This window comes from Peromyscus leucopus, chromosome 12 (assembly GCF_004664715.2).
Source record: "Peromyscus leucopus breed LL Stock chromosome 12, UCI_PerLeu_2.1, whole genome shotgun sequence".
NCBI lineage: Eukaryota > Metazoa > Chordata > Mammalia > Rodentia > Cricetidae > Peromyscus > Peromyscus leucopus.
The window spans coordinates 3,742,840-3,756,112 of NC_051073.1; the positions used below are offsets into that span (position 1 = coordinate 3,742,840).

The 13,273-nt window shown below is 44.0% G+C and overlaps 1 protein-coding gene across 1 annotated transcript in view; it reads left to right on the plus strand.

The window, feature by feature from the left end:
* Kcnj6 (potassium inwardly rectifying channel subfamily J member 6) overlaps window positions 1-9,108 on the plus strand; it is a 245,429-nt gene extending 236,321 nt beyond the window's left edge. Inside the window, exon 5 of the mRNA XM_028879949.2 lies at window positions 8,859-9,108. Within this exon, the coding sequence (XP_028735782.1) occupies window positions 8,859-8,863 (5 nt within the window). The 3' untranslated portion in view covers window positions 8,864-9,108. The remainder of the gene's footprint in view (window positions 1-8,858) is intronic.
* The last annotated feature ends 4,165 nt before the right edge of the window (window positions 9,109-13,273 follow it).

The window sequence follows — 13,273 nt, forward strand, 5'->3', positions numbered from 1 at the left end:
AGATGTTCACAATTCTTTCTTTCTTCCCCGACCAGCATGCTTGCTTTTCTGTCTGAATTTAAGATGGTATCTTTGGAGTGTTTAGAGACTGTTAGACTGAGGCGTGCCACAGGGAGAGCAAGAATGCTTTGGAAGATTCCGTGATCATGCTGAAAAAACACCAGATCCTTTAGCTGAGAGAAACCATGAAAACATACAGACAATTTGCTGAGAGTCAACTTTCCATTTCTTTCCCTGACTTCAGAAATGCTCCAAACGACACAAAAGCTGGAAAGGCAGCTCCAAAGGAAATGACCCCCCACGTGACCAGCATTAATTACTATGACACTCATTTCCATGACTTCAACTCAATGCATAGCTGTAAAGTTGGAAAACATAAGCAAAATTGACATAATACATTGATTGAAATTACAACACAGCTAAAAAACATTATCTTGAGTTAGAGTTTATGTCCAACCTATATTTAAGAAAATGTCACCTTGTAATTCAGAGTAGAGGGAAACATTCCTCTTCCCAATATGTCTACCCTCAATGTCTCAGAGGAGACTTTTGATTCAAAATGTCACGTAGAAGTCAAGACTGTCGGAAGGTTGCTAAGAGATGAGGACAATGTGTACCGTTTTGACAGTGCATACCTAACAACAAAACAATATTTTACCTGGCATTGTGTAGTAAATTCAGAACACTCCTACAAATCATCTCATGGAACTCTAATGCACAGGAGGCTGAGCACTATAATCACCATAATTGGGGATACAGAGTTTGGGCAAACTGAGTAATTTCACCACAGCTCCAAGAAAGTAAATGATAGATCCTGGTCTCAAACCCAAGTCACGAGGCTATAAGCATGGGATGTTTTTATTATGAAAAGATTTGGCACACCAATATGCTGAGAGTCTAACCTATTATACTCTTTCAAGTTAACACCTACAAGTATAATTTTTATACTTACAAATGGTTGGGAGAAAAACCAAAAATATTTGGGGGACATATAAAATTCAAATCTCAGGGGCCAGGGATGTAACTTGATTGGTAGAGGGCTTCCCTAGTTTGCACAAAGCCCTGGGTTTGATCCCTAGTACTGCATAAGCAAAGCATGTTAGCACACACCTATTATAGCATTTTGGAAGTAGAGGCAGGAAGATCAGAAGATCAAGGTCATACTCACTACATAGAGAGTTTGGGACTAGCCTGAACTACATGAGACCTTGTCTCAAAGAAAATGATAATTCAAATCTTGGTCCATCAGTTTCATTGGAACACAGCACGTCATTGGTGCATCATTGCCTGTGGCTGCTCTGACTTGTGAGGAGAGCTGAGTAACTGCAAGAGAGACTGTATGGCTGGCAAACCTCTGTGCTATTACTAAATAATACTAGCCATTTGGGATGCAGCCGTCCTTTTGAGAATTATACTATTCTCATAGGTTTGGGGGAACATCAGAGAATGATCTCCTTTCCCAGCCCAAACCTCCCAGAGTCACTTACAGATCTGTACCAGGAAAACGTGTTGTGGTTTTTGAGAGTAGGTCATATAGTCAGGGCACTCAGAGAGAAGGCTTTCTTTTCCTATGTGGCCTGCTGGGATTCGGCATCCATGTGGGAAATGGCAGAGTAAAACCACTCATTAATGAGCAATAAAGAAATGAAAGCTCCCGGCCCATCGACGGAATTATGACTTCTCTGGTGCCGTGGGCCTTAAACTCTGCAGACTGCTCAGCCCACTGGTGTCTGCTCAGGTGCAGGTGCAGCCTGGAGGAGGACTGACTGCTGAGAGGGCCTCTCGTGCTCTTGCTGGTCCCTGTAGTCCAGGACTCAGGATGGCTTGGTGTGGTGGAAAGGATCCTGAGACCACTCTCAGTGTTCCTCCACTCTGGCCCTGGCCTTCTCTGGCCCCTTGGCTGGAAGTTCAACATGCAGATGACCACCTGTCCTTCTCTGGGAACTCAAGAGGTCTCTGAAAGCTTGAGGGGAGCAGAAGGGTGGGACAAGGTTATCAGATCACTGGTAACTGCAAAGTAGAAGAATCCCAGTGATGGAAATTTTAGATACGGCAATATTAAATGGCATTGTTTGGAGTCAGAAATTTGATTTACTTTAGTGTTAAAGAAATATTTTTCATGCCAATCAGCCAAATTTGGTTCTTTTTTGTATCAGTTCTATTAAAAAAAAAAAGACAGAGAGAGAGCATACATATCAAGTTCTCTTATGAATGCTTTCTAGGAAATTAGATGGGAAAGAAACTATTTTTGTGACAAATCATTGTATGTTGTGTTTTTGACAGACAAATGATAGATGTGTTTCACATGCCAAACTAAGTAGGTAATGGTAACTGCCACAGAGACCATGCAGAGCTCTTTAATTCTTCAGCCACTTGGAAGAAATGACCAGGTCACACAGTCTCCAAGTCCAACATCATGAAACTTGAAAAAATGTAAAAGGAGCCAAACTTCTACTTGGCCTCATTGCCTTAGCAAAAGAAAGCTTCATGCACCCACCCAGTTCATGTGGGGCAGCCCAAGGAGAAGGAAGGCGATGCTTTTGAGCTATATAAGATTAGTTCACGGGTGGACTCCTCTGGAAGGGTTGGCCGGTGATGAAATGTGTCTGTCATGTTCTTTTAGACCCTCTTCCCCAGACTTGGATCCAGGCGTGTGTGTGGTTGGCAGATAACAATGGCCACAGAGTCAACAGGTATCAGCTTCAGGGGTAGACAGGTTCCCTCCTATCCACGTGTAATTGACCACCTCAAGATCAAGGCTCAGCACCCATCATGAAAACTGTGATATCAATGTAGCCAATCTTTATAAGAATATGAAGGGCTGTTTTTCTCAGGCAATGTAAATATCTGCTACCAACAAGCACTAGTGAAATTAACATGCCAACCATCAGAGCTTCTAAAATTTACACAGCACTCACAGTATGTTCACCCAAAGGAGTGAAAGGCCCCCAAGACACCCCAGGAGTGCAAGAGCAGACCCAAGTTGAGGCTGAAAGCCCTTCAGAGGCAGCCAGTGCTAGATTTACAGTCATGAAATACAAATAGCATATTGACTGGAGCTAGGGCCACAGATCCCAGCCAGTGTGCACCATCTAAACCTCTGGGTCTTCAATCAGAGTTCTCAGAGAAGGAAGGACAGTCTTCAGATCCACCCTCTCTCAGTACCTCTGCCTGTGAGGGTGACAGTGAACACCTTCCCCTGCTCAGCTTGGACAGGCCACAAGACTCACCGTGCCCACCTGCTGAGGCCCCTCAGAATGAGTGTCTACACAAAGGACATCTAGACAATGACCCCATAGAAGTGTATTCTGAGGACTTGGAGATTTTAAGGATACCTGGGAGGCATTCTTGACTCCATAGAGTACCTCCTGAGTCAGGAATGAACTTAGACCTTTGGAATCTGCCAGGTGCCAGGGAACCCTGCCCATATGTAAATCCAGTAAAGCAAAAATGAAGTAAGCAAGCGGAAGGAATCCCCAGAAGTTCTGATTTCACCATAATGATTATCTCCGTGATATTTTGACTTTCTTTTTTCATTAGGATCCCATTTCATATGAATCCCATTCATGTCAAAGAATTCACAAACCTTTCTCTAACAGCTGCCAAAGGAGGATAGGTGTTTAATTTAGTCCTCGAGCAGCCACCATGTATAGCTTGTTATCTGGCAGTCCTACCTCTTACCACTAACTCCACTGCCGACTGTATTGGAGTCTGACCTCCGAGATAAAGTATTTAGAATAGTTTGCTCCTACCATTGGATAGCCTGAGCTTACTACTGGTGTCTGCACATCTTTGGTCCCAGCCCAGCAAATGGCCAGAGCAGGGTCAAGTGAGGTCTCGTGCTGAAGGGACAGATGTGCTCGCCTGGTTGGGTCTTTCGGTCTTTCCATCATTTGCAGCATATGATTATCTAGACAGCTTTCCCAAGAAAGTCCTGAGTATCTTTATTCAGCCCAGCATGCCTCCTCTAAAATCAGAGGCATGCCATGACAACAGCATTCATAGGCACAGGTTCTGAAGTGACCCAAAAATGTGCCTGGATTGGCAAAGTGGTCTTTTCTCTGCCCACAGTATGTATAAACTGTGCTCCAGGGGAAACACCCAGCACTCTGGGATGACTGCTACTCAGGAGGTGTTGCTCAGCCGCTGCCATGGCAACCCTCCATCTGTGAGCATGGACCACTCTTGTGCAGGCTGGAGGAGGCTTGGAGGAGGTCCCAGGGGCTGAAACTCTGAGGGCTGATCCACCTGCAGACAGCCTTGGGGGAGCCCAGAGAAATGAGAGTCGGGCCCAATAAATGTGTACTCACTTAGCACACAAGTGTGGGGTGGTCTTGTTGCATCTTACCACAGTGTGCACATAGTGGCTGTGTGTGTGTGTGTATATATATATACTGTAGGAAGGAATGCACACACACACACACACACACACACACACACACACACACCACTTACCTTTTTAAAATTCCAGAAACTACATTCACAGTATCCAATGTAACAGATGTCCAAAGAATTGTCATTCTCTTAATCAATAAGTAAACACTGTCTGCCAAATTAATACTGGCCCAAAATAAATAATGTTTCAATAGTAAACCCAAGTACAAACAAAAGCAATAGAAAACCTTATTCAGATTTGCTGGGTGTGGTGGGGCACGTTTGTTATCTCAGCACTTAGGAGACAGAGGGAGGAAGAGCAGGAGTGGAAGGACATCCGTAACTACATAGGGAGTTCAAGACCAGCCTGAGCTACGGGAGACCTAACCTAAATAAATACATAGACATAGTTTGTTGTTGAAAATCTTATTTCAAGTTAAAGATACTCATTTTTATCCAGAATTCCCAGTTCTCAGAATACTATTTCTTCTTGAGCTTACCGTTTCCATCTGTCTTTGAACCTGGCTCCTGCATATTGACACGCAAAAGTAGACCTGAGCGCCGAAGCATTCAGCACCCGTGAGTCAGTCTGGCCCCTAGAGCAGGCTGAAAGAAAGTCAGCAGGGTGGGGACCATTCCACAGCAATCTCAGAGGGCAAGGAAAGGAGACTGGGATGAGGGAGGTGTGGAGTGATATTGTATTCAGATCTCTGGTGCACGCCCATGCAGCTGACCTCAGCACCCAGGGCTCTCCTAGTGAGCCTGCTGTATCCTCAGGGACAGTAGAGGATAAGTGAGAACTTTCCACAACCCAGACCATCACACAGAGGACTTGCTCCCATCTGGTTTTCTAGCTCTGTTAAAATAGGCATCAAGGCTCGTTAACACACGATCCCTCCTATTACAACTCTCCCTGTATCTGCCCTGTTCTAAAGGAATGAAGAGCCCTCTGGACTACACAGTGTGGTGAGACCTTCATTACTAACACTCGAACTGGAAAATATAAAACAGCCACTCCTAAACACATATGCAGGAATGCATGCACACACATAGACCACAGTCTTTACCTCCCAATCAGCTACGACCAAGTCCACGTAAGTTTCCAGAAGATGGGACTGGAGATACAGCTCATCAGCTAAGAGTACTTACTGCTCTTGTGGAGGAGGCCAAGTTTGGTCCAGGCCCACATCAGGCACCTCACAACTACCTGTAACTCCAGCTCCAGGAGAATGTAACACTTCTGACCTCTGCAGGCAACTGCACCCATGTTCTCACACACACACACACACACACACACACACACACACACACACACACACACAATTTAAAATAATAAAAGTAAAATCTAAAAGAAAAGGTTGCTGGAAGTAGAAACATAAATGAGGACCACCCTCCAAGTCACCGCAGTGGCGTTAGCTTTTAAATGATCTTACACATCGCTGACCCACACATAGGCAATGGGCCATAAGAACCCATCATCAGTGTTCTGTTGGAGATTGGGAGCCTGGTCCTGGGTCTGCCCCTGCTTCCCCCCACCCACCACCTACCCCGCTTCCCCATCATGAGCTATCTGGTCTTAGATAAAACCCTGAACCTCTCCCCAATTTTTTTTAAGTGATAGGTTATAACTTTTTAGGGACATTTTAAGTTCACAGAAAATTTAAGCAGAAAGTACAAAGCCCCCATATGCCCCATACCCTCCCATCCTCCTTCATTACTGACAAGACACACCACTGTGTATTTGTCACTGTTTATGAATTTATCCCAATGCACCATTATCACCCACATTTGGAGGTGAAGTTAGGGCCCACTCTTGTCCATGAACATGGAATGTGTGAGCAACTCTGTAAGGACAGGTTCCCACCGTTGTGGTACCATACAGAACAGGTTGGCCACCCCACAATTCTCTGTAGTCCTCACCCCTTCCTAATGCCCACGGCTCCTTCCCAGTCTGGGCAGCTTGGCCTCTTCCGTAGACTGGCTGCAGTGGCCCAGTGAAAAGTCTACCGAGGTTGTATTCTTTCACTTGGTAGTACGCCCTGAAAGTTCCTCCCGTGGCTCCTCGTGGCTTCGTAGCTCTCCATTCTTCAGGACTGAGCAATATTCCATTTTCTGGACACACCAGAATTCATTTGACCATTTGCCTTTTTAGAGATAAAACTTCTAAAAGCATCTGTGTGTGTTTTTTATATGGAAATAAGCTTTCAGGTCATTTGTGCAAATATCAGGAATTATGATTGCTGTGTTACATGGTGAGACATTTCCCTTGTAAACTGATATACTGTCTTCCCTGGTGGCTGTACTATTTTTCTTTTCATTCTTCTAGGAATGAGTGAGCGCTCTGATTGCTCCTCCTGGTGTTTGATGGTGTCAGTGATTTGAATTTGTGTCCTTGGTACAGGTGTGTCAAACACCTTCTCAGATACTTCTGTCTGTAGATTGTCACATTGGAGCATCTCTGCTCAGGTCTTTTGTCCACTCTGTAGGTAGGCGTTCTTTTTCCTATTCTTGAACTGAAAAGGCTCTTTGTATATTTTGGATCCTTGTTCTTCCTTAGCTGGGACTTTTGCAAATACTTCTCCCTGCTTGCCATTCTCTGAGAGTTTCTTTTGCTCGGCAGAAGTTTCTTACTTCAATGAAGTCCAGCCTGGCAATCATCTCTCATGAATGCACCTTTGGAGCTATGTCTAAGAAGTTGCCGTCATCCCCAAATCCATCCAGACTGTCTCCTATCTCCTGGGAGCTTTGTCATTTTATCTTTTCCCCAGATCTATGATGGCTGTGAAGTGATGTTTTGTGACTGAGGTGAAGTTTGTGTTCAGGGTCTTTTTTATCTTGTTTTTAGTATCTAATGCCTCCAGTATCATTTGCTGAAACAGCATCCTTTGCTCCTTTGTCAAAAAGCAACCTGTGTCCTGCACAGGCCGATCACTGTCATCTATGTGGACTGCTGCTGGGCTCTCGATTCAGGTCCTTCATCTGCCCACCGACTCTTTGACCAATACCACACCGTCCCTAGTGATGGAACTGGTTGACTACTGTCTTAGCATTTGGTAGCATCAGTCCTCTGTCTTTGCATTGTTTCTTCAGTACTGAGTGATTCATTTGTCTATTTTGGGTCTTTTGTTTCTCATATAAACTTTATGATCCACAGAGTAATCTGCTTGACTTTGGATTAGTATCGTATTAACTCTAAAGATCAAAATGGAGAGAAAACACCTTGACAGTGCTGGTTTTGTTCACATACCTACGTCTTCGGTATCTTCACCACTTACATCTTCCCCACACAGATCTTATACATAGCCTGTGAGACTTATACCCAAGTATTTCATTTCAAGGGTGCTAATTTAGATGCTCATATTTTTTTATTCCAGATTCTAATTGCTCATTGCTGGTATATAAAAAAGCAGTTGGCTTTTGTATGCTAATTTGTGTCCAAAATCTTTATGTAATTAATTTTTTAAATCTTGGTTTTGCTGGGGGAGGGATGCACGCCTTTAATCCCAGCACTTGGGAGGCAGAGGCAGGTGGATCTCTGTGAGTTCAAGGACAGCCTGGTTTACAAGGCAGTTCCAGGAGAGCCAGGGCTACACAGAGAAACCCTGTCTTGAAAAGAACAGAAAAAACAGTCTTGGTTTCGCTGTCAGTTATAGATTTTTCTAGAGATGAGCTATCATCTATAAATGATAACTACTTCTTCCCTTCTGATCTGATGTCTTTTATTAACTTTTCTTGTCTTATTGCACCATCTGACATCTAGAATCATGTTAAAACGCAATGGTGCCTGTTCTGGGTCTGAACAGAAAAAAACAAGTTTCTGTCAGTTAAGTGAAATGAACCAAAGGAAAGTTTTAAATGCTGCTCCTCTAGTTCAAGACATGTCAAAAATAAATAAATAGTTAAAAATAAAAAATAAATGTCCCTCTAGCCATACTTTACAGAGAACCTTTTGTTATTTACAACAGTTTTATTAATAACTGCAGAAGGCTTAGAGGCCAAGATGTACTCTTGGGATAAGCGAATAAACAAGCATCTATCTAAGCAAAGAATCATTCCATAACTGAAAAAAATCCACAAAATCATGGAACAACATAGAATAGCTTAAGTGCAAATTATTAAGTTAAAACAATCTAAAAAGACCACAATACTATGTGATTTCAGATATCTGATACTTACTAAGGACTTTCATAGCGGATCACAGTTTGGGTTTGATCAAATTCTCCCTCTGCATCCACCAATAGTAGCACATATAATTTGTATTACTCTGCCCACTAATGTGGATTACAGACACTTATTTTTGAATGTTGAACTACTTTTCTTATCTGGCATAAATCCCACTTGGTCATAGTATATAATTCTTTTTATGCATTGTTTGATTCAATTTGTGAGTGGTTTATGGTTGAGGCTATTTGAATCTGTGTTCATAGGAGCTATTGATCTGCAGTTTTCGTTTACTGAAGTATCTTTTCCTCATTTGTTCTTAGGGTGACGCTGGACTCCTAGTGTGGATTGAGAAGTTTTTCTTCTAATTACATCCTCTGAAAGAGATTACAGAGAATTGATATATTTTCCTCCTTAACCACTTGGAAGAATCCACCCAGAATGAGCCCATCTGGACCTAGTGCTTTCTGGTTGGAAAGGCCATGAATAATTTACTTAAAGTCGGGGCTGGAGAGATGACTCAGCGGTTAAGATTGCTTGTTGTTCTTGCAAGGGCCTGGGTTCAGTTCCCAGTGCCCATACGGTGGCTCACAAGCACCTATAACTCCAGTTCCAAGGGACCTGGAACTTCTGGCTTCCACGGGCTGCTGCATGTGCATGGTGCACATAAACTCATGCAGGCATTCATGCTCATACACATAAATAAAAATAAACAAAACTTTAAGTCTCTAATGTACAGACCTTTGGGGTTATCTATTTCCTCTACTGTGAGTTTTGCCAGACTGTATGTTTCCTGTAACGAGTCTCCTTCACACAAACGGTGAAGTGTGGATGCATCCTCTGGTGTCCTTTCATGTCTGAGTTACACTGCTCCCTCCCATCCCTTTCCGCCATGCTTTCTAGTTCTCTCTCTCTCTCTCTCTCTCTCTCTCTCTCTCTCTCTCTCTCTCTCTCTCCCTGCTCAAACGGAAATTTAATAATTTTGTTTTATCTCAAAGAACTAGTCCTTGGTTCTGTGGACTCTCCGTTGACTTCCTGTTTTCAGTTTCATCAGTGTGTACCCTCGTCTCTATTCCTTGCTGGCTTTGGATTGAATTCACTCCCACAACTTAGAGGACTGGTTTCAGGTTTCTGTTCTGCTTGATGCACTGGATGTATAAAGTTTTGTTCAGGCTCTATTTTCACTTCATGTCTAAAATCGTGGTTTCATCTTCACTGGGTTCAAGTTATTTTTTTTTTTTTAATTTCTCTTGAGGATTTTTTCTGCACCCTGTGTTACTGAGAATTGTGTTGTTTGATCGTAAAGTGTTTAAAGATTTCCCAGGTCTCTTTCCATTATTGATTTCCAGCTTAACTCCACTGTGTTCTGAAAAGGAACACTATAGAATTTGTATAGTTTCAATGCGTTAAGGTGTTCTAATGGCCCAGGATGAAGTGTCCCGATGAATGCTCTCTGTGGCCTTGAGAAGAGTCCGTCACCTGATGTCCAACTCCTCATTTTTCCAGCATGTGTTTGACTCTAGAGTCTCTGTCTCTATGGTCCTGACATGAGTTCCTAGTTACAGCCCATCAGTCTAAGTCAACATCACTCTTAAACTCGTGGTCCCTAACTGAGTCGGCTTTGAACGTTGTGAATTCTTCCTGCTCCTGCCCCCAGCACGCCTTCACCAGCTACATCCCTCTCGCATCTCCACACTAACCCAGGTAGCACATAGGTAATGATGAGGTAGGCACTCTGTAGGGCACTGTGGCCTCCACCAAAGTAGAGAAATACTTCAAGGAAGGTTAGCATCATCAGTGTAGAATAAACACACAGCTGCATATTAAATGAGAAGGTCACCCGGGGGGGTGGAAGAGGCAGCTCAGCTTTTAAGGACATCTGCTGCTCTTGCAGAGGACCAGAGCTTGGGTCCAGGCACCTGTGTCAGGAGGCTCACAACCACCTGTCACTCCACCTACTGGGTACCCGATGCTCCTGAACACACATGTACATTCTAACACAAACAGATTCCCATAAACAAAGATAATTTTTTAAGTAACTCAATACCAGCATGTAATGACTGATTTCCACACAACTCCAGCTCTGCACCACTGGAAACATGCATGTAGGGACTTCACCAGAATCGTGTTGATACTAAACCACACAGAAAACACCAGAGACGCTAAGGCGACATGTTCCACAGCTCCGCTCTATTTCAGCCGTAACTCACGTTAACAGCACTGCTTTTTTTCCCTCCGTGTTTTTTGCCCAAAGCAGAAAGAAGGAATCCTTTTCATTATAGGTTAAAAAATAATGACTGTATCTGTCTTCCCCAGATGCTTGCCTGGCTGAGTAAAATAGGAGGTTTCTCTGTGAGCTAGGATAGAAAAAAAAATTATTCTGGAAAGTCCACTAGTTCAAAAGTCCATTATCAGTGCCAAATCCTTTTCTCACAGTTCAGTGAAACTGAGGATAAGACTGAGTCTCTGGTCTGGAGGTATTGTACTTCCATAGACCACAAAGCTCTCACCAAAGGGCCTCACAGACTTATCAAGACAAAGTCAAGGAGCCCTGGAACCAGGCCTTGAAGCTGAGGTGTCCTGAGGTCCTCACTGGAATCCATTTCTAAGGAACACAAAGGGCTGGAGCTGTGACTCAGCACTTGAGAACGCTCTCCCAGAGGATTCAAGATTGCTGCCCAGCATCCAAGCAGGGCAGCTCACACCTGCCTGTACCCTCGGCCCCGGAGGATTAGAAAGAACCCTCTTCTGACATTTTCAGACACCCACACGAGTGGTATTAAACTCACACAGACATGCACACATACATGAATTTAAATTAAAGTTTAAAATGTTTTAAGCAAACATAACCTCCCCCAGAAAAACCAGAAATACAAATAGACTTAGTCTTCAACTCTGTCCCGAGAAATTTTCCTAAGAACTTGAGTTTTTAATAACATGCTTATGTCCTACAGACAAAGGTTTTCATTTTCAGGTGTGTGGCAGTCTTCAAGGCTCAGAGCATGCCAAAACTTATTTTTGTTCTAAAAGATCTAGCAGCTAATTAATGCTAGACAAGGGCAAGGCTCTATGAAGGCAGTCTGGTCATGGACACATAGTGAGTGCTTACTGTCCAGTGAGCAATGTCTTAAGCAAGGTGCCCTGGGGGATACTAATAAATAGTAACACCTTCCGTTGTCCCCAACAAGCTACTACCCCATGGCCACCAGCTCTTACTGTGTGGCCACACAAACCCCTGTGAGCAAATACTGATCCCCATATTACACATGAAGAAAGTGAGTCTAGTTTTAAGAATAAAAATACTTACTCCAGAGGGGCAGCTAGACCACATTGACTGGAATTTGAAGACAAGCCAGCCTCTCTATGGGCAGTAGGCAACAGTATCATGTGGCAGGAAGGGATGCATCTTGATATTTCTTGTGCCTTGGTGGGCTTTGGAAGTGAGAGATCCAGGGGAGAGATGTGTCATAATGAGGGGCCAGATTGAGACATACAGACATGCTGCAGGGAGCCAGAGGACAGTACCTAGGCTGGCCGACACAGAGTAGACGACTTCCCAGGGGATTTGATAAAAATACATTGTGAAAACTGGTGCTAAATCGTAGGCCACTCTGAACTGGAGGTGGAGGGCCACAGGTGGGCTTATTAATAAAGCCGTCACAGTGTCAAAATAGCTCCTGACGCTTTACAGTTGAACAAAAGGACAGTTTGCACTGAGCTGAAGCAGGATGTCCTTGACACAATCGTCAAGCACTCCCAAATAATTCAGTGAATCTGTGGGGGGGGATAGGAAAAAGTGGCATTTCTGTGGCATGTCATAGTAAATTGTAAGCCCAGCAAAATCATATGCAGAGAATACTGGACCACCCCTGTAGCTTTCCTTAAGCAAAAACCAATGATCTTTTAGAGACGCACAGAAAACACAGGGAGAAAAATCTTCCCCAAAAACTCCCGTGAAGGCTTCAACTTCTCTTCGCAGTAAAGTAGCTGATATCTGCTTCTGAGGTCATTGTTGCCAACCTCCCGCCAGGCTTTTGAAAAGTGAGCCGGGCAGACCTCAGGCCCCGGTTTGGCTCCTGACCCACCTCCATCCTTTGATAATTCCTGTCACTCAACTCCAAGTACGTCTGCGCACGGACAACGAGGCGAAAGCATGCCAACTGCGAAAGCACAAATTATGTATTGAGAAATCTCTACAATGCCAAATTTTTTTAGAATAAATATATATATATTTAAGAACTCGCTGTGTTAGGGAAACTGTTTACATACTGAGGCGTTCCTCTTTTTTTGACTGGAACAATAAAAGAATAATTTGATATGGCCTTGGTTTCTTGTGTGTGTGTGTGTGTGTGTGTGTGTGTGTGTGTGTGTTTCATCTCAAAGTTCAAAGAGCTACCACAGGGTCACTCAAACCGTGGGACCTTGCACCCAGAATACAAGGGTGGCATCATAATTGTGCGGTGCCCCCTGCCCCACACTGCCCCCATATTTCCTCTCCCCGTCTTTCCCTCTGCCTGGGGACCCTCCTGCCTAGGCCTCTCCAGCATGCTGCACTGGAATGCACCAGGCCTCTCCCTCTGTCTGTCCCCCTCTCTCTCTTCCAGTGGTGGGGGATGAACTAGTCCACAGACACACACACACACACACACACACACCTACGGCGGCTTTCACACGCACACTGAACCGCAAACACCCCACTCTGCCAGGCAGGATCTATTATCCGTGCTTCTTCCCACCT